The sequence below is a fragment of the Sceloporus undulatus genome, chromosome 9 (assembly GCF_019175285.1).
Source record: "Sceloporus undulatus isolate JIND9_A2432 ecotype Alabama chromosome 9, SceUnd_v1.1, whole genome shotgun sequence".
NCBI classification, from domain to species: Eukaryota; Metazoa; Chordata; class Lepidosauria; order Squamata; family Phrynosomatidae; genus Sceloporus; species Sceloporus undulatus.
Window position 1 is genome coordinate 3,201,394 of NC_056530.1, and position 27,018 is coordinate 3,228,411.

Consider the following 27,018-nt stretch of genomic DNA (forward strand, 5'->3'; position numbering starts at 1 on the left):
ACCGTGTCCCAGACGTAGGATGAGAAATTCAGTTGACTGGACAAGTGGTGCTATATCTGGCAAGAAGCCATATGGACACAGGACCTTCACTGGCTGCACAGTTCCTGCCATTGGAATTACAAAGCTAAACAAACCTACAAGAATCACCTTGCTTTAGGAACAGCCACAGCAAGAGGCAGACACAAGCTACAAAAAGTCAGGAAGCAAGTGCCAAAGGAGGAATCAATTGATAACCTTGTGTGCAGTTCAATTTTCATTAATACACTGAGCAGAAAGACAACCAACCCATTCTGGGTTTTTGCCTCACACCAATTCACAAGAATACTCTGAAAGTCAACAGATACAACTATGGCATTTCTAAGGGGAAACAAAAGCCACAAAACAAGACTGTCCAGAAATTTGGTTCTTTTCACCCCAAACCAGTTTGAGATTCTTCTACTGATAACAATGTACATTGTACATTACATTTATTTTTCATCAATATATTATTCAGAACATCATGTTATACATCATCACACAAAATATACATGAAAGACTCACATACAAAACCATGTGGTAATCCCTAGAGAGATGGGAGCAGTCAAGTTCCTTTCAGCCTTCTGAACATCAAGAAAATGGTAACACAGATTTCAGAAATGGCACTCTTCTAGTACTCTAGGACTTGAAACCCAGTGGATTTGCTACATCTTGGAAGTTAACCTTAAAAATTAAAGTGCTCTTCAAAATGTTGGCATCTAAAATCGTCTTGACACGAGACGACTACAAGAGAAGTCTGTTGCTGCTATATGAAAAGCAGCAATGCAAACGTAACCACCATCCACTGCCGTTATTAAATAGTCTCAGATCAGTAGTGCATCCCACCCCCTACCTCTAGCGTACATTCAAGTGCTTTAGTCTCATTTAACAATGTGGGTGGTGGATCCGGACGCTTGGTCTGCACAATCTTCTGTCTGGGATTTTTCATTTCATCTTCCTCTTCTGTTTCACTTTCACAGACATGGACAACAACACTGGGAGTGGACTCTGTTCCTGCGTGTAGCTCGTATTTTTCCCCTAGAGGGTATGAAAAATTACAGGATTACAATACAAATATGGTAAACAGTATGTTATAAAAATGTCTAATCTGGCCTTTACCCTAATTGATTTGAGAGGCCTTCAAATCATAAGACTAAAAGGCAGCGTGGTCATAAAACAAGAAGGAAAACAAAAACAATACAACAAGTACTGTATTTAAGATACTTGACCTGTTAACATAATTTTAACCTTGCACTAAAAATATGAAATCGTGGTACCAGCCAAAGTTTCTTAGGAGGGATGCCACAAGAGTCCATTTTTATAAGGTTCCCTTGGAGGCTTACCTGGAGGATTCTTACATTTACAGGCTTACTTCTATCAATTTTATTAATACAGGGCTGGAGAAAGTAAGGCAGAAAGAAAACATTCCTACCAGGCCCCAATTTTGAAACAGCACAGAGTAAGTCATAGTTTATCATGGGAGTGGCATCTTCACTTGGCTTCCATCCTACTGGAGGGGATGCAGGTGGAGATATCAGGAATTGTTTGACAGGTTGTGGGGGCAAGAGGTAAGATTTGTCTCCTGCTTCACTAGGCATCTGGACCTGAAAGAACAAAGAAAACAAAACAATAAGAGAAGGAAAACAACAAATCTCTTGTTAGATAGTGCTTACATGTTAGATGACTGACAGGTCCACCACACAGTGATGAAAACACAAGTCAGTGCTATCCATTCACATCTTTAACAAATCTTTCATTAGCAGATTAAATTGTGGAAAGGCAAGGAACTCACCATCTGGGTGGGAAGGCATCTCTCCAAATTCCAATCTATATCCACTATGCTACAGGATTTGTGGTATTTGTGGTTGGAGTCAGAAATGACTATATCTATTTGAGGCTGGCACCACTTTCTGGTAAGCATTGAAATTATTTTCTCCGATAGGGTCCGCTCATGAGTGACCATCCTGAGTCAACTGACCAAGTCCACTGGCATTCAGTCAACCCAGTAATGGATTAGCATATAATGGACTAGACACTGGACACACCAGTTCTACAGCTGTAGTGTTAGGCTGAGGAGTATTGCTGAATATATACCCGCCCTCATGCCCAATCTGTTGATACAGAATATGCTGAATTGTATTGTTCATGCTATTTGGGGGGAAACCTGCCATCTCATAGTCCTTTGATGGTCAGTGGTATTTTCAACATGTTTTTTGTGCAAGTCCACCTAACAGCCGGCACTCAACAGTAATGTGATTACTGTCGCTCTTCCAGCTAAATGTGACAGAAATCAGTGTCATTGGTTACTGAACCTCAGAAGAACAAGCACTGTGACTGCTATCACTGCAGCCCTAAGATCAAGTAGGTACATGTCAGGAAAGAAGTAGCCAAGAACATGCTCAAAAGCTTATACTGGTGACATTAGAAACAATACAGCAACAATTTAGAAGTGGCCTGGAGAATGGCTTCAGAAAAGAGATATCTGTCTTCTGACAGATGTCAGGATCATGTGGGTTTACAGCTTGGATTTCTCTACTATACTGTAGAATATATAACAAAGACTGGCATTGGTCCTGGACAGCAGGTTCAAAATTGTATTACAGCAGCTCAGTTGTTACCAAGGATGTCATCGCTGAAGGCTGCATCTATACATAGGAAATGTTATTGTTTTGGCTTATGTGGCCATGGAGTGAGAGCAGAGGTGTAAAATCCTTGCACCTAGATACAGGAATTCAGTGCAGGGGACAAATGAAGGCCACTTGGTCAGCTGTTTTTAGAAAGTTCACCTAAATAATAAGTGGATATATGACTATTCCAAAACCCTCTTTGCTTGGTATATCTGAGGAACACACCAAATGCTCCTCATCTAGCCAAAAGAACCACCTTAAGTGGAAATCAGAGGATGCAGAGTCACAGACACCATTAAGAAGTCATAAGGATCTGATCCAGCTCCAGCCTTATACCATATACGATAATTAGATCCAGGACCCTGCATGTATTGAGCTTCTATCAACAGAATATGGTACTATAACCAAAACAATGGTTATTATATTAATCAAATTAGTTTCTAGCCCTTACGGTCATGAAAATGTGATGGAAAAACAAACATTGGCTTACCTTGTGAGATGTTTGTTTTCAGCGTTGAAGGCGGAGACAACCTTCATGAGAGTTGGTTCCCCCTGTTCACTCCAATCAGGTAGGACCTAGAATTCTGGGCATGAACCCTGGGGAATCCATCCCTCTTGTTGCCCAGTCAATGAATAGTCAAACAGAGGAAAGTCTAATAACAAATTAGCAGAGGCTAACAACAACAAAGGATCTAATATTAATAAGAACAAACCTAGATTCTATAACAATAACCTTTAAAGTTATGACTGATCACCTCAGTACCGGGAACACAATTCTCAATCTCAGGAGGGCAGAATGTCTCCGCCTTCAACGCTGAAAACAAACATTTCACATGGTAAGCCAATGTTAGTTTTTCCAGCGGTGAAGGCGGAGACATCCTTCATGAGGGACATACCAAAGCTCTCCCGAACTGGGTGGGAAACTGAGGTAATATCTGAATTATAAACTAGACTGAAGAATCCGTCTACCGAAAGAAGCCTCAGCCAATTGGAAGGCGTCAATACAGTAGTGACGGATAAATGTAGAAGGAGATGACCAAGTGGCCGCCCAACAAATATCGGACAAAGGGGTGTTTGTGGCCAGGGTAGCAGATGTGGCAGCACTATGAGTTTAATGAGTAGTGACCCTTCCTTGAAGAGTTGTTCCTGAAACTGTATAGCACTTTGAAATACATGATCGGATCCATCTTGACAATGTAGATGAAGAGACCCTTTTACCCAGGTAAGTATTGCTGAACAAAATGAATAAACGATCTGATTTGCACCAAGGATGGGTGCGTTTGATATAAATATGTAAGGCCCTGCATACATTTAAGATATGACACATCTTCTCCATTTCTTTTTGGGGTCTGGAACAAAGGAAGGTAAAATAACCCCTTGAGATCTATGAAAGGTAGAATTGACCTTAATCATAAAGGTAGGATCTAGATGTAGCAAAACAGAGTCTTTTCTGAATATGCATGACTCTTTTCTAGTTGACAGAGCTCCCAGTTCAGAGATCCTTTGGGCAGAAGTGATAGCCATGAGGAAAAGAGTCTTCCAAGTCAGAAACTTGAGTTCTGTCGTGTCTAGTGGTTCGAAGGATGGCTTAGTCAGGGCCTGAAGAACGATGTGAAGATCTCAATTAAAATATCTATGTATCTCTCAAAAACTTTTTGACATAAATGTGGTTAGATAATCTGAATGCTGATTTTGCCGGGAGTGCTGACATAATAGCAGAAACCTGTCTCTTTAAAGTATTTGGTCTGAGTCCCTTGTCAAGACCATCTTGAAGGTATAGGAGGAGGGTGTCAACTGAAACAGACGAGGGCGATATATTGTTGGAGACACACCAGTTAGAAAATGAATAATAAGAATATCCGTAAATCCTACAAGTAGAATCTCTACGAGACTGAATGATAGTGTCAACCACCTGGGGAGAAAGGCCATCTTTTATTAACAGGTACCATTCAATTTCCATGCGTGTAGGTTTAGCCAGTCCGGGTCTGGATAAATTATCTGACCCTGAGATAAGAGGTCTTTGCGTAATGGATGACGGAAGTGGTCCTGGGCCAGTTGAGGTATCTCTGGAAACCATGCCCTTCTTGGCCAATGAGGAGGCATGAGAATGAGCGTTGACCTTTTGCTTCTTAGCTTTTGGAGGCATTGTGATATCATTGCCGTTGATGGAAATGCATAAAGAAGACCACTTGGCCAAGGGGAGTGGAGAGCGTTGATCTGTTCCGCTTCCTAAGTCTCGAACCTTGAAAAGAACCTGGGGACTTGGTTGTTTATTGGAGACGCAAATAGATTGACTAACAGCATCCCGAACCTTTGAGTTATGAGGTTGAACATCTCTGGATTGAGGTGTCACTCCGCTTGGTTTATGTCTGACCTGCTCAATCAATCGTACCTTGTGTTTAGTTCTCTTTTTAATATATGTATTCTGCCTTGATGGACAACAGGTTGGCTTCTGCCCAATGAAGGAGAATGGATATTTCTTTCATTAGAGACAATGACCTGGTCCCGCCCTGTCAGTTTTATTAATATTATAGAATCATAGAATCGTAGAGTTGGAAGAGACCGCAAGGGCCATCCAGCCCAACCCCCTGCCATGCAGGAAATCACAATCAAAGTATTCCCAACAGATGGCCATCCAGCCTCCGTTTGAAGACCTCCAAGGAGGGAGACTCCACTCCACTGTCAAACAGCCCTTACTGGACTTCCGGTGGAAACGCCAAGGCACACGGAGGCAAGTTGCTTCGGCTCTGCTCTCCTTTCTACCGCAGCACGACCCATTCAAAGGTCCCTCCAGAATTGAGGGATCGAAAGGGTACTTGAACCGCGAGAGTTTCGAGGCGAGGGTCTGTCGGGGGCTTGAGAGTCCTATTCTCCTTTGCCTGGAAGGGTTAGGAGCGAGGGACCCAAGGAGAGCCGTAAGACAGCCGGCGCAGCGGTGTGCATGTCTTAGGACTTCAGTCTTGGTGCAACCTATTGTTTATAAGAAGATTTATCCCGAATGGGTCTGAAGGGATAAGATTGAAAGAGACAACTCGTGGTTGCTTTCTCTAATTTGGAGATTGTGAAGACCCTTTCCTTCTAGTCCTTCGGTACGAGATTTGGAAGATATGACATCCATGTTCCACTGAATACCAAGGTGGTTAAGCGTATGGGAGAGTAGCACCAAAGGTAATTTGTGGGAACGTCAATTACAATAACTTTCTGGAAATAAAAGTGAAGAAGATTTGCTTTTACTAATGATTTGGAGTAGCTATAGATAAGACAAGGAAGAAAAGAATAGGGTAAAAACTGTTTTGAATAGTACTCCCAGCAGGAGCCGTTAGATACACGGACCAGCTGTGAGAAATTTACTTGTCTTTATGGAGTCAGCTGTCCGCAAGATACTACAGCTGTAAAGATTTGCAGAGTCTGAGCTAAATATAAAATAATTAGGACGGAATTGACGGAACTGACGGAGACCAAGCTGCATTGGTGGCCTTGTTTATAAAATAAAATAAAAAAAAATCTTTAAGTCTCTGAATTAATAGAAATTGTAACAATAGCATCAATATAATAACAAAGCAACAAAGAAGCCAAAGTAACAAAGAAGTCATCCTCTTCGGCAAACGTTAAATGGAAACAAGGGGTGCCAAGAGTAAGAAAGAAAATATGAGTGGAGGACAAGCAAATGTGAGAAGGAACTCGATGGATTGGATTGGAAAACAATCAGACATAACATCCACTATATTGGAGGAACTGCGTGAATTTAAAAGAAATTTTAAATTGGAAATCAGGGAGGAGCAAAAAGCCCTGAGGGAAGAATTAAGAGAGGATATCCAAAAACAAACGGAAACATTATCAGAGAAGATTGATGCAATAATTAAAAACATTTTAGAGATTAAAAAAGAGGTGCACTCCACAGTCAAAAAAACATCCGAATTGGAAAAGAAAATAATAAGACTGGAAAAGCACCAAATCCGAGAGGACAGTATTATACAACAACAAGAAAAAAGATATAGAGAAAGGGCAATAAAAATCAGGGGCCTGCCACTGTCAAACAGCCCTTACTGTCAGGAAGTTCCTCCTAATGTTGAGGTGGAATCTCTTTTCCTGCAACTTGCATCCATTGCTCTGGGTCCTAGTCTCTGGAGCAGCAGAAAACAAGCTTGCTCCCTCCTCAATATGATATCCCTTCAAATATTTAAACAGGGCTATCATATCACCTCTTTACTTTCTTTTCTCCAGGCTAAACATCCCCAGGTTAAGAGTTTAGATGTGCTTTTGTTGTCATGTTGTCTGTGCAGACCAGAACTGGTTTGTTTTTTATGTGTTGCGCAAAGGCCAGGAGCGCCAAACTTACTGCCCTCAGTTCGAGCCAGTTTATGCTGTGAGTTTTTTCAGACTGGCTCCATCGTCCCTGAGCATAGAGATTGTCCAAGATGGCCCCCCAACCCCTCAGGTTGGTATCGGTTGTGATCAAAACTGGCGTAGGAGGTAGAAATGAGTGTCCCCGCCGGATATGATGAGATGTCCACAATGTTAGGGGCTGTTTGACTCTGTAGGGAACTGGAATCTGTTTGTGAATTTGGTGTGTGATAGATTCTGGTGTGGCAAAATCAACCATTGTAACTCGCAGGAGTGGAAACAAGCCCAAGGGACACATTGAGATGCTGCAATTATCAGACCTTGAAGCCTTGCTAAAAAGAGAAGATCTGTCAAGGGAGTTTTGTTTATGGACTTGATGGTATCGTGAATGGTCCTGATCCTCTCTGACAGGAGATATAACAGGCAGCTTTTGGTGTCTATGATGACTCCAAGGTGTTGGATGATTTGAGAAGGAACAAGGTGGCTCTTTGCAAGATTTACCTGAAAACCATGGAGATGTAAAGATGAAAGAATGAAATTGACATTTTTCGTTCCCTGTTGTGGGAACGATGAGGCAATCAGGATGTCGTCCAAATAGGGGAAGACGCGGAGGCCCTGGAGATGCCAATGGGCCACTAGGGCAACCATGATTTTGGTGAATATCCTAGGGACTGATGAAAGACCAAATGGGAGCACCTTGTGTTGAAGATGTCTGTTGTGGTAACAAAAGCGAAGAAACCTGTGGTGGTCTGGATGTACTGGAATATGCAAATAAGCTTCCATCAAGTCCAGAGAAACCAGATAGTCACCTTTTCGAAGAGATTCTGTTATCCTTTTAAGCATTTCCATCCAGAATCGACATTTTGTTACAAATTTGTTGACCTTTTTGAGGTTGAGGACTGTTCTCCAAGATTTGTCTCTTTTTGGAACAATGAAGAGATTGGAGTAGGATCTGCAAGAGACTTGATACAATGGAACAGGTTCTACTGCTCCAGTTTGGTTCAGATGGTCAATGGCTTCCATCATTAACTGATGTTTGTAAGGTCTGCGAGATCTGGGAGAAGCGATTAAATGATCTCTTGGAAGGCGCATAAACTCTATTAGACATCCCAATGACAGGATGGAAAGAACCCATCTGTCTGAGGTGGTTTTGGACCACGTGTGAGAGAAAAGCTGTAGTCTCCCTCCCATCCTGGAGTCCAGATAGTCAAGTAGATAAATTTCGTTGTTTTCCTGAGGAGTTGGAATTATTGGACTGTCCTATGTTGGTTGATCTTCTGAAAGACTTGTTGTATTGAGATCTGGATCTCTGGTCAGTCCACTGTCGTCCGCCACCTCAGCCGCCCCTCCCCTGGGAGGATTGAAAGGGACTGGATGAAGGGGAGGTGGGCGGGGAGGATGAGGACTCTCTGGCCCTGTTATATCGCCCAAGAGGCCTGTTGTCCTCAGAGTTGGAGTCCCTGGCGAGCCTCCCTATTGGAGGAGGGCAGGGAAGAAGAGACACCCCGTTAGCCAGCTCTGGCGGGAGCATTGGGGCGAGACGCGGCCGTTCATTACTCATGCTCCTGGAGACCTCCAAGCAAGCCGCTGCCTCCCAATCTTGGGACAGGTTGTAGTGGCCGAGTGCATGAGAGTGTGGAGATGAGGGATATCCCTCCTCTGGCTGCGCCCCGTGGCCTCCAGGCCGCGCACCAGAAATCCAGAACGACTCTCTCCATGCAGCAGGAGCCCTTGGAAGATGTCCAGAACTGCCAGACATCTCGGGTTGTCTATCTCCTCCGACCCAAGTCTAGCCTGCTCCATAGGAGAGGAGAGGAAAAGGAAAAGAAGAGGAGAGGAGAGAGAGGTGGGGGTTTTTTGAAAGTGAAGAAGGGAATCTGAAAAAAGTGACCTGACGGAGCGAAGGCAGGAACTAGACTGGGCAACAAGGGAGTTGGATTCACCAGGGTTCACACCCAGAATTCTAGGTCCAAACTGACTGGAGCAAACAGGGGGAACCAACCCTCATGAAGGATGGCTCTGCCTTCACCACTGGAAAAATATATAGCTAATATTAGTTCATATCTAACAAATTGGGCTAACTCAATAAGACGTGCAGGGTCAGTGGTGGTGAAATGGCTTTGGTTTATGCCCTGCTTTATGATGAGTGTATCCAGAATAACATTATGCAAAACAGTAACTGCAAACCATGCATTATAACATAAATCAGGGGTAGGCAACCCTTTTGAGCCGGGGGCCGGGTTGCTGTCCCTCAGACAACTGGGGGGCCGAAGCCAAAAAATAAATAATTAAATGATTTTTAAAAAATTAAATAAATAAATAAACTGGGACAAAAGTAGGACAAAATTTCCAAATGGAGGGCACTTTTTAAATAAAAAATGGAGGACACGCAAAAAAATTTGCTGATTTTTTAAAAAATGTTAAGATAAATGCATGTTTCTGAGGCTTCTATAGACAATTGCCCCACCATGCCCCTCACACGAGATGCCAAAGGCCCCAGCGGCAATGGGCGGCAGAACCGGGCTGGGGCCGGTCCCAAGGCCTTGCCGGGCTGCATCCGGCCCGCGGGCCACAGGTTGCCTACCCCTGACATAAATTATGCAGGCCTGTTTAATTTCTAAGTGCAAAGTTCTTTAGCAATTTTATAACCCCAAATTTGCACACTGCCTCCAAAAGAAACCACAAGAGCTACAGTAAATGACAACATTCAGTTTTATTAAGCATCTCTTTTGGGGGTTTTTTGGGATGCAAAATACACCATGCAGAGCGCTGTTGCACCTTGCTTCAAAGGAGAATCATAGTCCCCAGAGGCTTCCAGGATTGTTGATTCTCATTTTTAGGGCCCCATACATGCAAAATATTTTTGAGTGGGTCTGGATTGCAAAGGAAGCAAGGGTGCTGCCTACCAGCTATATTCCGATCCCTGACATAAAGCATTCAATTATGATATATAGTGAACTCCCTAAGATCTTGTTTCACATTAAAGTGAGCACAGCCTCTTTGGCCAAGTGCAAGACATGCATCAGACCAAGTTTGCCCACAGAAATTTAAAGTTCTATTGGAAATACAACAAAGTTCATAACTGACCTCAGAAAGTAATACTGGGGAATAGACTCCAAATAATCTGCTTTTACTCCTGGATCATACAGAAGAGAAATTATACTACCACCATGAGTTATAATTTTGGTTTAACAGCAAGGTGGTACACATATTTCCATAATGAACATGTACCTGGGCAAAATACAACTTCAGCTTTTTCCCATTAAAGGCTGTCTCATGCAGTTCTATTCGTGCTCTTGCTGCTGCTTCTGAATTGCTGAAATTTATTCTTACTCTTCTAAAGCTTTTAAATAGCTGGAATGTAACATGATCATCATAGGCTGAGAAGAGTGCTTCAAATCTTTCCTAAGGATAGAAAGACATAATTTGTTTTCTGTTAAGACTTTTTAAAGCTTTCTGTTGCAGGCAACTACTACAAACACTGCTACAAACATAATTATATGCAGCACTGACAGAAAAACAAAGTAAACAGCCTCAAGTTCATGTAAATACTAGTAAATTCTAACATTTAAACCTACAAAACAAACAGAAGTAATGTAATGCTCATACTGCCATCTACTGGCCACCATCAGGATAGATATTTTACAATAAAATCTGTTACTGTCAAAGTGAAATGTCCTGCATTTTCCAAAGTCACTGTAATAGTCCCATTGTAAAAGTCTTCAATTTATGGATTTTATAATTACCAATATTTAATATAGGATACTTATTTTGAAAATGTCTTACAGTTTTCTTGTAATTCATAAGCATATCTTGAGATAAAGTACTAAAAAACAAACCTAGTGATATTTAATAGATCATGCAGTGATCACATCATTCAGCAAACACCCAAATCTGAACACCTCTCAATGAATGCTCATCTTAAAGTAGTGTTTTTCAACTTTTGGTCTTTTATAGTTCTATTATTTTAGTTTTATGGTTCTATTATTTTATTATTTATGATGTATTATTGTTTTTTGTTGATGGATCTCTTTTATTAACTTTACTATGTTGTTTTTGGTCATTTTTATGCTCTGGTGTGTGGTTTTTTTAACACTGTTTTTGTATTTACTGTTTGGATATATTTTATATTGTGGCAGCTTTTAGCTTTTAACAATAAAATTCTATTCTATTCTATTAACTTTTGGTCCTCCAGCTATTGCAGCCCAAGAGCAGCGCTAACTGACTGTGGTAGCTATAGTTTAATGCATCTGAAGGAGCAAAGTTTGAGAACCTCTACTGTAGGAGCTTCATTCATAAGGGCAATGCATTAGTTACTACTATAGTGACTTCCTTGCTTCTGGTCTTCCAACAAGATTATTTCTCATAAGCACCAGTTTCTCTCCCAGTTATTTCACTTCTGGAACAGGGACAAGAAAGAGGCTGCACGATTCAGTAAGAACTTGCACATATTTGTTTCTCTTTAACAGGGAACTAGGATGCCTAGTTCTGGCTAATCAATGGTTAACTCTCTTAACATCCATAACAAGTATGGATAAAGATGTCTGATTATGTCTTATACAACTGAAATTGCTATTTAGGGTATATTGTTTGCCACAGCGTATTTTAAAGAAAGGGTTATCAAAATAAGCAAATTGATGGGAGATGTAATGCCGCTAATGCCTCCTTAACACACATTGGGCAGCCGTCCTGTAGCTGTCTCATTTTGGATAAAAGTAATTAGGCAAATAACTTGGCATTGGCAAGCTCTTAATACTTAGCAATGTGCATGTTCTTTTGAATTATTTACCTATACAGTGGTGCCTCGGGTTACGAAATTAATTCATTCCGCCATTCCTTTCGTAACCCGAAAATTTCGTAACCCGAAACACTTTTCCGTTAGCACTGGAAAGCCTACAGCTGCACTTTGCAGCATTTGAATTTCGCGCCGAAATGAATTTCGTAACCCGAAAAATATTTCGTAACCCGAAACAGTTTTTGCCAATCCAACTTTTTCGTATCCCGGAAATTTCGTAACCCGATCATTTCGTATCCCGAGGCACCACTGTATCTTGGAAACTAATGAAGGTTCAGCAGAAGTAGATTTTTTGCACCCTTTTACTGCTAAAAGATTGATACTTCAATATCGAAAAGATAATTTTCCTCCACCTGTGATTCAATGGACAGAAGACCTAACAATGCTTGCAACATTTGGAAGAATGATGTACATACAAAACCTGCAAATGGACTTATATTTGGACATGAGGTGAGCTTTTATAGAAACTTATTAACATGGTTGTTTTTCTCTTGTGTCCCCCCCCCACACACTTTGTTATACTGGAATATTACAGAATGCAACTGAGAACTTTCCTTGTGTACTTCTACTATCCATTGAATAATTTAATAAAATAAAAAAGTGTAAAAAATATTTCTCTGTTTGTGAATATACTACCAAAAAGATTACAGCTTAAAATCTCAGGACCTTACATAATTTCCCATCTGATTTCCCAATCTGCCTTTTATACTGACTGATAATTAGATGGTCGGAATTAGTAACACTGTAATGTGAAAACACGTTAAACCCTAATAATTTCAAATTTCAAAATTACTCTGTTTTCCTCTGAAAAACCGAGTTTGGCAGGTCATAAGAAGAAAGCTGGTATGGTGTACTGCTTTGCGCACTGGAGACCAGAATTCCAATCCCTGTTTGGTCATGGAAACACATTGGATGTCCTTGGACAAGTCACACTCTCACAACCTCAGAGGAAGGCAAAGGAAAATCCCCTCTGAACAATTTGTCAGGAAAACCCTGTGATACAAACAACTTGAATGCATACAACAAGATCAGAAGAAAAGAAATATGAAGTGTGAAGATGAAACGCACACCCCCTGAATCATCCAGAAGGTGCGGCGAGGCCTCCTAAGGCAGCCCAAATCAGGCCCCAAAAGAAGTTGGAAAAAATTACTCTTTGCCAATAGTCCGTTCTGGACTGTGAAGTCCAGCTGCTGCGATCCTGCGCTGATCAGGAATCACCTGCCACTGAAGTGGCCAGAGGCCACTCGTAGGCTTGAGCTCCACAGTAGATGCTATAATCCAGACCTGTGAACTCATAGCTTGCCTCACAAGTAGACCATTTGCATTCTCAACTGGCCTAGCATCTTTAGTATGGTTAGTAGCATGGCATGCTCAGCACGTTAATGTCATGTTAATTGGACAAAGATCTTAGAGATGTGTACCCCACATAATCTAGATTTACTCTAGGTGCAAAGGCTATACCAGTTTTCTTAGATGAGTACAGAATTAGGGACCACACTGAAGGAGAGAATTTAGGTCTCTACTAAAGATACTTTCTTTAGAACGTTTAAGTGTATGCTTGAAAGCTAGTAACAGGCATGGATCACTGGTGTGCACACTACTTATTAGGTACATGTGACCTTCTACTTCTATATGAATGCAATTGGCTGGTTCTGAAACTGCTGTAGAAGAATTGGAACTATAAATTTAGGTCATGAGATTCAACAGGACATTATCCGTTTCAATGAGTTCAGTCCTACTGATGAACTTGTATTTCTGCCTGATGACTCATCAGCTCTGAATACTTTCATCTGACTCATTTTTACTAGAAGTTTAGTTCTCCTATGTGCTATGTAGGCTAAACAAGAGGATTCTGGGAAAACTCTAGCATTAACGCTTTTAATTCCCCGAACGTCAACAGATGTAGGTGACTGCATCATATTAGAGATAGGCAGGGATTTATCTATATATATGCTGGTGGTTATTTTAATATTGGTAGTGACATAACAAAATGCTTTAGCCCCTTTACTAACATCACACACTGAGACCATACCTACTACTAATAACACATGAATCCCCCCAACCTAATTCAGTGTGGCATTCTTGATCAGGCAGTGCTATTTTGATCAAAAGAACAGTGCAGGTGGTATGTATTTGGCCTCTACTGAGTGTGTTCAAGCCAGATTCAGTATTTTGAAAGCCTGCCACTAAACTGTCTATAGGTGCTAAATACACTAAATATGAAGGGTGCACTAGAGATTCTTTCAATGATGTTAGAAATTTGGTTTTATACTAACTATAATTATAAATATAGGAGTCTTTGAATGCATTTCTCATTTAGAAGAACTTTGCTATCTTTATTATCTGTAACTGATGCTTCCAATAATTTCCAACAATAGCTTTTTGTGAGTTTTCGGGCTATGAGGTCGTGTTGTAGATGAGTTTATTCCTGATGTTTATTCCTGACAAATTTTCAACAATGCTGGATGAATGGTTTTAGACTACTTCACTGCCACTGAAACCAAACCTTGATCTACCGAGAATATTTCTCACCACACACCATCAGAACAGGCATATACTATCATGTAGCCACCCTCATTCATACAGGCAGCAAGAGGAGTTATTATATCAACTATTACATAATTCACCCTCTATCCAAGGGCTGTAAATAAGCTGCTTTAAAAATTATCCATATATCTGCCTTATGTGACCATGCTGCCAGCCCCTTTTCTGAAGAGTAGACAGCTGATATGGCTTTCTCCCACCATTTCCTCTCATGTATTTTTCAGACTAGACATATCTCAACACACATTTGTTACAATATGCCCTTGCTGGAACCATAGAGCCAAACAAGTTCCCATTTGCAGATGCCTAGGGCTACTCACTGCCAAAAATAAATGTCTTCTTTCACCATTAACCTCTTTCCAGCCTTAGCTCTCTGGCAAAGAAGAATCCTTCCCAAGGTCAGGGTATAGGAGCTGCAAACTGTAAATTGAGAGACCAGTTTGCAGTAAAAGAAAACTATGCAGTGTAGCTTGCTGCACTACATCATCTCCAGTCACATTTGCTCAAGATGACCTTGTGAAGAGGAGGAATCAGTTTCGTTAAGTCACCATGTTTTTAGAACATTGGGAAATGAACATGCAGAGGCAGCTAAATGAATAGATCAGGCTTATGGGATAACATATCAGGCAGTTACTGAGATGAGATAATAAGGATTATAGGAAACAAGACCAAAATAATCATACCAGCTTATTTTTACAGTTCACCATTCCCAGGATGGGTCCTTGCCTCTGCTGCTTTATGCAGAAACAAACAATAGGGCTTGACTAGAAAGCAAGTGAGCTCTGGCTAGGAATACAAGGCAGAAAGAGGCTGTGATGGGGGAGGTCAGACCAGTATGAGTCAGTAATATTATAGCAGATGGAAAATTCAGGAAATGACTAATTTGGGGGGGGGGAAACATGAATGGAAACAAGCAGTCAAGCTGGCAACATCTTCTTGTAAAAGGCATCTATGTGACTTGTCTTTAAAAATTAAAAGAAGCTCATCAATACAAGGAAATCAGTGGTCTCCGACACTAGAACAATTTAATAAAATAAAAGCAAGAATAGTTTCAGATAATGACAATTTAGTAAGTCAACCCTACACACACATGCAGTAACTACATAATCCAGCTTCAAAATAAATCTGCTAGGATTTTTATCCTACTCAATTCCAGAGGCTCCACATGGATTACCATTATATACAACACAATGAAATTATACAAGTGTTCAGTCACTTCATATACTGCCACCCAGATCTACTCTTTGCAGATCTCCTTGTAAGAACATCATGAGCCCCTGGGGGTCCGTGGGTCACAGGCTAAGAACCATTTCCATGATGCAGTCTTGGCTCTTCCCATTTCTGTTGCCCTGTTTACATGAGGAGCACAGTTGCCAGTTGACTTATGGTGACCCCATCAATTTCACAGGGTTTTCCTAGGCAAGGAATACCCTGAGATGGTTTTGCCAGTTTCTTCCTCTGAAATATAGCCTAGACCACTTGGTATTCCTTGGCAATGTCCCATCCAAGTACTGTACTAACCAGAATTGCCTCTAATCTCCTCATACTGTATTTAAAATGGCAATTTGATCTACTGGATAATTAAGTACATTAATCATAGTGCATATATATTGAGAAGTAGGTTGTACTGAATTCAGTGGTGCCCACTGAATTCAATATGGCTTATTCACAGATGAGTATGTATAAGATTGCAGTTCAAGAGTTACTAAAATATTTACAGGAAATATGCTAAAATCAGGATTTCATTAGTAAAAACTATTATTTATTTAAACTAAATTTAAATTCACCAGGCAGGTCCAGCTCCATCAGGGCTAGCCTGAAGGAAGGAGATTCCGCCCTCCATAACTGCCACCCGCTGGCCTGAGAGGGAGCTCACCAGGAAGGTCCAGCTCCATCAGGACTAGCCTGGAAGAAGGAAGAGCCCTCCCTTCAATCCATCTGCCTTGGTCCAGGCATCAGAGGGAGAGAAGAACCACTGGACCTCATTCCCTTTCCCTCCACCATTCCCTTCTCCTCTTGTTTTGTGTCTTTTAAATTGTAAGCCTGAGGGCAGGGAACTGTCTGATTAAAAATAATAATTGTAAGCCGCTCTGGGAGCCATTAGGGCTGAAGGGCGGGATATAAATACCTAAATAAATAAATAAATAAATAATATACATGACAAAATACTGGGAAGAATCCAATGGCACAACAGTAGAAGCACAACAACTTCTGCTGGTATGTGGCACAATATCAGAAGTACAACAACAACTTCACACTGCAGGCCTCCATATCTCCCAAAAATGTACTCTAGAGGAAAGACATCCACTAGAGCCAGTTTTTTATTAACTTTAAAGGCTGAGAGGAAGGGCACAAGGCCCCAACACATTAACACAGCAGTGCAAAAACATGCTGGATTTGAGCTATGTAACAATAACTTTGAGCATATCAGAGAAATTAAGAAAAACTGTCATTTACTCATTCTAGGACATGCTAGCTTATCTAACTGGATACATGTTACCACTGTTACAAGACTGGAAAATGTAATTTGGATAATACAATTCAGTCACCATGTTCCACCTGAACCATATTTTCTGACCTCTTTTAGTCAATGTATTTACCAACTTACCATTTTATTTGGCACCAGTCATAAATGCTGATTAAATTCAGATATTTGGAGAGTGGCCAAGCAACACCTTAGCAGCTGTTTATATGAGGTTGGAACCTAACAGGGGGACTTAATCCACTAGCCATAAAAGTTACAAGAGGTCTTTCCAAATAATTGTTAAGAAAATCTCAAAGTGTGCAACACTTCCCACACATCTCCATATATGTATAATCTATTGTGATTATACTATCGGCACCTTTGCTACAAACAAAGACAAAAACACCCGCCTAAAAAGTACCCTGCAAATATGAACAGACAGTACTATGTAACCATATAAAATGGTATAATATTGGTTTATTTTACTAAACAGATCAGCATTACTTTTGCCTACATTTCTTTGACAAAACCCTTTACCTTTTGCTCTGGAATTTCAAACACTGCTTCATGAACACTACAAGCAAAGAGGGAGGTAGGCAGGTCACTTAAATCCATCATCTCTTCCAAATCTTCCTCATTTTCTCCAAAAATCATTTCTTCCTCCTCTTCTAGGTCACTGCTGTAAAGGTCTGACTGACCGTCACTCCAGGCCTTCATTGTATCTCTAATCATTGTCCACTCAAAGCAACTTTCCTTTTTCTGAACGCACGCTTGTAGGAGGAGGCTAATTTTAAAAAAAGAAAGAAAAAGAACAACTGTAAAACGATTTTCCAGAATTCTTTTTAAAGTTTAAAAAATGATTAGTCATTAGGCTTATTATGTGGTGTCCTTTCACCAGCAGAACAAAATGGGTGGTCATTCGGTTTTCACATTTCCATTTACCCTCCAAACTTGCTCCAAAGGGGTAGGGCTTTATTTTGCTTGTGTGAGTGAAAGCCAACTTGTGCAGCTTTGAATTTAGGATACTATGTACAAGGAACAATCTATGTGAAGACTGAGGATATTTTTTAAAAACGCTCTCTTATAGTTCAAAGATTTCAAAGGTGAGAAGAGAATAATCATCTATTCAGATATGATTTCTATTTTTAAAAAAAACCTTCAGTATTTTATCATTAGGATAACCAAAAGAAAGTGCACAAGCAGCTAGTATAAATGAATACCATTTAAAATATTTATTCAAGCCTCAATCCAGTTTCTAGTTCCAAACCGAGCAGACACACTGAATCAACTGCTGAATGGTAATACAAACCCATTTGTATCTGAGTCAATGAATATGCTCTATTTGAGATTAGCAATTGGACTGAGTTTTCTGTTCCTTCCTTCAGGCAGCTTCCAAAAATAACTATATTAAACACATAGTATAACTAGAAAGAGTGTCACACATTAGCAAACTGCATGCAAATCACACCAAAGGCACAATCCTGTGTTAAGTGGAAGGGCATTCCAGGGGCCATAGGACATTGCAGATTTCCCTGTAGATGGAGGGGGAACTCTGCAATAGTGGTAACAGCCTGTTGCCCCCGCTCCTCCTCCAGCACTCCTTGATCAGCAATGTATGTGCTGTTTCAGACTGAGGGAAACCTCGAATCTGCAGGATCTCAGGCTGTCCTGTTATCCCAACTAGAGGGGACAACTACACAAGCAACAGCAAAGTTTTAATGGGGCAAATTGGGCAATGAGAAAAAAGCCACCCCATACCTCTTGCCCTGACCAGTGTGAATGTGGCATAGGAAGTGACAGATAGCTCTGCTATGGATTCTCCCACATCCCACCCACAACATTACTATGTTAACCACTACATATGTATTTATTTGCTTTGATGCCAATAGGGGTGTTAATAATGAGAAGTGACCTTTTCCAGAAAAAAAAGTTTCAGGGAACCAGGGCCACCATTATAAACACTGCAGTTGTCAAACAGATAGCAGAAAAGATACATAAGTCAATGAAAAAGCTTGGAATAGTGACTTACTTGAACACTAAGGTTGCAGTCCTATGTACACTGAGACATATACTGTACTAAACAGAGGGAGTTAATTCTGACTAAAAAGCAAAGGAATGGGGGTATTATGACTAGTACTGTATATACTCATGTATATGTCCAGAAATTTAGGTTAAAAATTGACCCCAAAAAACTGAGTCTACTTATCCACGGGTCAATGTAAGTACTGTTCTTGAAAATATATTTAGATACCCTGTAAGTACTGACACCCTTCTACTCTCTCATCCATTCAGCCTTTAGTACAGTAGTTCCCAACCTTCCTAATGCCGTGACCCTTTAATACAGTTCCTCATGTTGTGGTGACCCCAACCATACAATTATTTTCATTGCCACATGCAAATATGTGTTTTCCAATTGTCTTAGGCGACTCCTGTGAAAGGGTCGTTCGACCCCCAAAGGGGTCCCGACCCACAGGTTGGGAACCACTGCTTTAGTATGAGCACAAATAGTTATGCCTGCTTAAATTTTGTAAGTTTGTTGGCATTGTTTTCCTTTGCTGTGTCATTTACATCCTTCATTACATGCCCCTAAATTTTACCCCCGACTTATCCACGGGTCATATCAAAACCCATAATTTTGGTCCCAAAATCTGCCCTCGACTTATACATGAGGCCGACTTATAGTCGCATATATACGGTAATATTTCTCAGTAACCAGATAAAGAAACACTCATGACATTTGGTCGACAAAAAAAACACCCTACATTTTGAAATCTGACCAAATTTGTTGGGCAGAATTAGATATGGGTTCAAGAAACTAAACCCAAATGGGCTTCATGGATGACCCAGCAGCACGTTTTCAGCAATCAGTACAATTCCACTTGCCATAGTAGGCCAGTGATTTCTGGGGTTAGTGCAATGAGAGATATAACTAACTCCCACATTTAAGTTGTTAAATTGGGGAAGCCAAACGTCCCAGCAATCCCTGACTCCCTTCTCCACTGCAAGATTAGAAGGAAGGCAAGGGCCTGTGTGGCTACATTGTTTATGAGATTCCTGGAGCATTTTGTCTTCAGATGGGGAAAATGGCAAGCATCCTGCAACTCTCCCCTACAAAGAAGGCAGGCATGGTATGGCTATTCAGGGCAGCCATTGCCACAATTTTTGGCCTGGTTAGTTTAATACTGTAGACCTCTGAACATTACAGACTGTCAGCAGATTAAATTTACAAGTACCTAGTATCCACTATTCAAATTATTTTGTCTTTCTTTCAAAGAGCTGGGTATTATCAGCTTAATTAAGGCCCATCAAACAGCTTTCAACAACTTTTTGTCGATTCGGATTTCAACTGAATTCATTTGTAGTGGAAAAATTACATTAACATATAAAAAGCATTTGTCTGCTCCGTCAGTTTTTCTGAAAGTGAATGGTCAACAATATTTATTTAAGGTCTCAGTTTGGTTTTTTTTTTTAAAAAAAAGATCAACCAGTTCCACATTCTCTGGAAATAAAATACAAATTTAGAGAATGCTTTTGAAACTCTCAAGGATTTGCCTGGATGTAACTAGAGGCATGCTCTAGATCAGTGGTCCCCAAACTTTAAGGGTTTTTGGACATCAGCTCAACATGGTTGAGGCTTCTGGAAGCTGAAGTCCAAAACCTCTTAAAGGGCACAGTTTGGGGACCACTGCTCTAGATCACAATGAGGCCTGGCATTATTTTTTCTTCATTTACTCTGTGCTGCCCATTGGAGGGCATAGCCCCTGTTAACTGTGGGAGTTACATCATCATTACATCACATCAGCCTCAGTATAGGAATACTGACTTTAGGGGCGAGGAATGGGAGGAAGTAATATGCTTGGTTATCTGGGTTACTAAAATATTCCCAACTTACAGAACATGGCTGGGATCAATAAACTCAGGGGATTTTCAGAGCAACAGGTCACAATGTGCCTAAAATCTATAATAAACTGGGGTCAGATGGGGGGAGGAATGATTAGGATGATTCGGTTCCTCTCATAAAAGAATATTTTAATGATTAAAAAAAATTATGTAAGAAATATGAGTTTGCCATTCCTTGAGTCAGCCAATAAAATCAACGGTTACCGTCCATTCAGAAGAGAGAACAGGAACAAAATTGGAGCTGCTATCATCAACAGACCTAATGACTTAGGAGTTTTTTAAAAATCACCATTCAAGATGCATGGCTAAGCAAGAATTTGCAATGCCTCAAGAAGAGAAACTGTTAAATCAGCATAAGGTATTCAGCAGTCAAAGGACTGAGGCTCCACAGTCAAAATAATTACTCCAAAATAAGGCATTTTTCAACACTCAAAATGTTGTTTTATCTTCTTTACAGAGAGAGGAAGGGGACTGAAGAAGAAAGGAATACAGAAACTGAAATATTCACTTAAAAGAACACAGCCACGATTAAAGTGTTTTCTGCTTGCTTTCTGTTGACAGCCTCTCCTCCTTTACAGATAAACATTGCAAGGGACTATTTTGAACATAAAGACTTTTACACAGAAACCAAATGAGGATCTACTAAGAATCTACAACGAAGCAAAACACATTGTGTTATCGGATGAAAAGGAGGTTACAGCTCCTGTACACAACACTGGCTTCCAGCCTTGTGGATTGCTGAACTGAGATGACATAAGTAACCTCAAATGACCTCTGTTTCAGTTTTTCCATTTACAAACAGATAACAATAGACTGACAACCCCAAGGTTCTTCAAGAGAACCAGTAGCCGTAATAGGACATACACTTGGTTTGTGAACACTTTGTTCTCATTACTGGATAAAATGATTAACGAGATTGGAATTGGATGAATTTGCAACTGTCCAAACTATTTTTTTGCCTCAGAGAACTGAAAGGCCTTTAAATGTTGACTGATGCCTGTTGCAAAACTGCAGGAAACGATCTCAATGGATGGGAAATCAATAATACAGTAGATACTAAGGAATCTGAGATGAAGTGGTTCATGCTTTTAAAACTTTTTTAAAAACCATGAATGAAATACCGTACAATAAATGGTTTGCTTTCAATATTGGAACTGCCAAACCCCCCCCCCCCCACACACACTTTTTTGAAGATCTTTAAAAGGAAATTAACATAGGCCCAGATGAACTGTACATCCATGTTAAGATAGGAGTAGATAAGAGACCTAAAATTTAGGGTTTTAGTGGAACTCTGGAGGTCCACCATCCAAAGCCAGAGGTAAAATACTGGCTCAGGCAGGAAAACATAACCTTGGATGTTTTGAGGACCAGAATTAATGAGCTGAACGCCTCTGATCACATGCTCATCCCAGGAATTTGTGATCAGAACCGGAATCAAGCTTCAATTTTTTTGACACAAACGTCTACCCACAAACACATAGAGAACATTCTTTTCCAGCAAACTAGTCAAAGGGGGTTAAAGCTTTTCCGTTGCTACTATTGTTAAATAACTAGGAGTCAGAAATTCTTGCCAAACTACTTCAAACCACCCAGAGATCCAGAGCTAGGTTTTTCCCAACCTTATTCAAGGATACACATGAATGGTTATGAACTATACGGAATATGCTTTATTACCTAGAAGTCAATAACTATAATATTAAAACATGGTTTCCAAAGAAAGCATAGCGCTATAAGCTGCAATAGGAGCCTATTTTAGGTTTATACGTCAGCGTATTAATTATAATGTTTAAAAATAACTCAATAACTTAAGTTTAATTAAGGGGTAGTGCACAGGATCGGAAGTAAAGTCATCAAGGAAAAAAACATTCATAGAATCATAGATTCTGTTAACAGAATCTGTTAATAGATTCTATGAATGTTTATTCATTGAAAAAACACTTTCTGTTTCATTGCTAGATGTACAGTGAAGATTTTAAGAGATTTCTGGAGAGGAAAGATGCAAACAATTTGTAACAAAAGGGGTCTACAAATTTAGGCTGTCATCTTATGCGCCCTTCTCTGAGAGTAAACCCCACTGAATACACAGTGTAAGAGTGCACAGAACTGTGTTGCTAAAACTGGAAGGTCAAACTTCTAACCGATTCAGCTGAACAATAACCGATTCAGCCGCTCCGACTGTTCTCAGCGGGGCAGGATACAAATAAATTTTATTATTATTATTACAATAAGGAAATGTCTTTTCAAGTTCATTTGGATGTTCTTAAATGGGAACTCGCCCAAATCTTACCCACAATGGCAGATACCTTGGTATCTTAAGTGCAAGTAATGTGATATTTAAAATTGTATGCTATTTCCAATTTTAAGTCAAGTACACAGAGAATGGATGGAGGTGGTCTGTGTGCATGATACATCCACATCCATCACTAAGGGAGGGTGGGGGATTACAATAATTTATGATTTACTGTATTATGTGTTTTTATTCTGTATTGTAACCTGCCTCGATCCGTAGGGACAGGCGGGCTAAAAGTACATATTATAAATATTATTATTATTATTAACTATACATTCTAAGTATTTGACTTCTTCACAAATGAAAGCAATGTTAGTCTCTTGAACAAGCCAACTCTTACCACGATTACCTCTTTAAAAGCTGTCCTATACTGTGTCAGACCACTAGTCCAGCTAGCCCAGTATTAATACTGACACTGACTGTCAGTGGCTTCCCAGAATTGCAGGCAGGAGTCAGAGCAGCATCTTCAGGCAGAATTAGGAGGTTGGCACTAGCAGCTTCTGCATGGAAAGCATGTGCTCCAGCAGTGACCTCCAGCTTCTCTTGGATGACAAAGGGACATGTATGTATTAGACGCTTAATTCAAACATAATGAGAAACCAGTTTCCCACTATCAATAAGCTGCAGCAAGGCATAGTCCACTCCACCCCCACTTCTGCCTTGTCTGCTCCCAATTTTAAGTTATGCTTTGTTTAAAATACAGTTTCAGAATAAGTAAGGACCCGAAACCATTGTTGGATCCTGATTTGATATAACTAACCATGGTCCAAAACACACTGAGGCCACTTTTACAGCCCTGGCTCTGTGCTAGGGAATGCTGGGAACTGTAGTTTTGTGAGACATTTAGCTTTCCCTGTCAGAAAGGTCTAGCCACAATAAACCACAATTCCCAGTATCCCCTAGCACTGAACCATGGCAGTTAAAGCTGTTTCAAATGGGATTATTTCTGCAGTGTGATTTGGATTTATAAATTAAGCAAGTCACAGTTCTGACTTTAAATGCCACTGGAATTAACTACAGTTAATTTAAAACCAAAAGTGGATCCTCTGAAACCAGCACCCCTAAAAAGACAAAGGAGTGAAGAAGCCCAAGGCTTTCTGTGACTCCAGATAGTGAGAAATCATAACAAACTCCTCAAAAATTTAAAAATCGACATCTCTTTCCGTGGGTTGTAGTCCAAAGCAAACTTGTGGCAAATAATATAAACAATGCCACCAGATTCTTTGTTGTTTTTGCTGTCACAGATTAATACGACAAAATCAGTTCCCCGCTGTGTCTAAATGAACGATATGGGAGAGGCAGCTAGGAAGGCAGGAAACTGCTGGACCTCTTACCCTTTCCCTCCACCCCTCCCTTCTCCTTCTGTGTCGTGTCTTTTTAGATTGTAAGCCCGAGGGCAGGGAACCATCTAACTAAAAAGATTGCTGTGTAAATGTACAGTGCTTCATAAATAAAGGTTAATCATAATATAATAATAAGAAACAAATGCTAACAAGAAATGCGAATGAGCAGCAGCAAACACACTGGCAGTCAAGCAGGATCTGTGTGATGGAGAGAGAGCAAAGAATCCCTTTATCAAGGACTGACTTAGGGCCTTTCCTCAGTGTAGGCGCTTTCTATGTGGGCTTCTTTCTCTTTCTTTTGCTCTGTACTCCCCTCCTGCTCTTTATTTCGAAGGCAGTGCTGCCTCCTTCTTGGGTCCATGGGCATCAGCTCTGCCTCTTTGCTGCCCTTGCAGCTCAGGGGCCTCTTTCTCCTTTTCCAAAGTCTGTTGCCTTTTCCTTTTCTCTGCAATTCCCTCTCTCTTTGTAGAACTTGCCTCTCCCTTCTTGTCTCCTCCAGGGATGTTAGCAAGACCCTTCTTTTGCTGTACCAATCCTTTCCATCCCTGAACTGCTCCTCTGTGTCCCCCTTTCCCCTTCCTATAGATGTTCCTGGTGTCTTCTGCTAGCTGCTTCTTAGTCTGTTTCATTTATCTATTTGATCTCTATCCCGCCTTCCTCCCAGAAGGGACCCAGGGAGGCTCACCAACACAATCTAAAAAACATAATACAATAAAGCAATTAAAATATCATCTAAAACAGTATAAAATTACTACAGACATTAAAGCCACACTAAAAGCATGGTATCCAGCCAGTGTTTCCTTCTCCATCTGCTCCCAAGGAAGTTCTTGCCCTTCCTATATCCCTCTCCTAGAGATATTCCTCATTCCTCCCCAGTTTTCCTGTCACCTTGGCCTGTTACAGACAGCCAAAATAAAGCTGCTTCGAGTCACAGTGGAGGTATGGTGATTCAATGATGCATGCGTCCTAAGAGTCCAGGAGCCACACCAAAGCCACGCTCCGCTGTGACTCGAAGCAGCTTTATTTTGGCTGTCTGTAACAGGCCCTTGTCTTTACAATGGCATCTTCTGCTCTTCATCGTTTCCGTCCTCATCCTTTGAGTCTTTTCTCCCTGTTGGCCTCCACCATTTTCTGGCACGCTTCATTCATTTTTATTGTTCTCTCTCTCTCTCTGTCTCTTTCTCATCACACAGATCCTGCTTTATTGCCATTGGGTTTACGACTGCTGGCTTCCATTCACATTTCTGGTCGAGTTGGCCTTTGTTTCTTGCCTTCTCGGTTGCCCTTGCAGCTGATGGACCTCAGGAGAAGGGAGGCTGGCTCGGAGGGGGCAACAAGGGCAGGGGCGAGCGAAGAAGGAGGCAGGAAAAGGCCCCCAAATGGGGAAAGGTCCAATAACGGAGGGAGAGGGAAAAGAAGGGAGTGTGGAAAGAGGGGAATGGGGCAGGAGGTGAAAGTGGAAAGGGAAAATGCTGGGCACAGCCTTATTCCAGGTGGGGCCTGGCCAAAGCAGAAGAGAGTGCCACTGTTACTTCCCTCGATCTAGACGTTATACTTCTATTGATGCACGCTAGAATCGCATTGGCCTTTTTAGCTGCAGCACCACACTCTTGGCTCAACTCCTGCTCTGCTAGGGCTCCTAGATCCCTTTCACATGGACTCTTGCCCTTCTTCGAACCATAAGCAGAACCGTCATAAAACGAACAAACCCAGCCTCACCTGAGCGAAGACTCCGAGGGAGAAAAGCGACGAACCGAGCCCCGCCTCCTCCGCTCTTTTTCTCTCTCCTTCCTTCTTTCCTTCCTTCTCTGACAGAAAACTCACCGCTCTGAGGAGGAGCGCGAGAACGCGCACGGTGCTTCCAAGCTCTCGCGAGACTTTAACCCTCCCCCCCCGACTTTTATGTTTTTCCCTCTTGCCTTTGAGCCTCCCAAGAATGAAGGACCCGGATGTAAGCGCAGATTTGCCCCTCAGGGATGAGGCAACGGTCTCTAGTCTGCGCACTCTCTGATTGGTGGACCAGGTCACGTGGGCAATAAAAGGCGGCCTCTTCTGCTCCCTCCCTTCCCTTCAGCTTTTCCAGAGCTTGTGAATGAGGGATATATGCGCGCATATATATATATATATATACACACACACACAGACATACACACAGACATATATATATATATATATATATATATATATATATATATATATACACACACACACACAGAGATATATATACACACACAGAGACATGCACACATACACACACATATATATATAACACACAGACATATATATATATATATATACACACACATATATATATACACCCACAGACACACACACATATATATACACACAGACACACATATATATATACACACATATACACAGTACACAGACATATATACATACATACATATATACACACAGACATATATATATATACACACACACACAGACATATATATATACACCCCCACACACTGATATATATATATACACACACACACAGAGAGAGAGAGAGAGAGAGAGAGAGATAAATATATACATATATATAGTCATATACAGTGGCCCCTTGTTATCCACTGGGGTTTGGTTCCAAGATCCCCCGTGGATAACAAAATCCCTGGATGCTCAAGTCCCATTAAATATCATGACATAAAAAATGGAAAATCAAGGTTTGATATTTTTTTTTTTTTATCAAG

General features: G+C 40.8%; 1 protein-coding gene across 2 annotated transcripts; it reads right to left on the reverse strand.

Annotated features, from left to right (window-relative positions):
* Nucleotides 1-293: 293 nt before the first annotated feature.
* Nucleotides 294-26,192, reverse strand: RCAN3 (RCAN family member 3). 2 transcript variants are annotated; one of them, XM_042440103.1, is made up of 5 exons: nucleotides 26,042-26,192; nucleotides 17,327-17,573; nucleotides 10,218-10,391; nucleotides 1,448-1,619; nucleotides 294-1,053 (listed from the first exon to the last, which is right to left on the reverse strand). In XM_042440103.1, exons 2-5 carry the CDS (start codon nucleotides 17,519-17,521, stop codon nucleotides 845-847), a joined length of 750 nt encoding a protein of 249 aa, XP_042296037.1. In that variant the 5' UTR covers nucleotides 17,522-17,573; nucleotides 26,042-26,192; the 3' UTR covers nucleotides 294-844. The 2 variants fall into 2 exon arrangements, with proteins under 2 accessions (XP_042296037.1, XP_042296038.1); XM_042440104.1 differs by lacking the exon at nucleotides 26,042-26,192 and adding an exon at nucleotides 23,329-23,764.
* Between the last annotated feature and the right edge of the window lie 826 nt (nucleotides 26,193-27,018).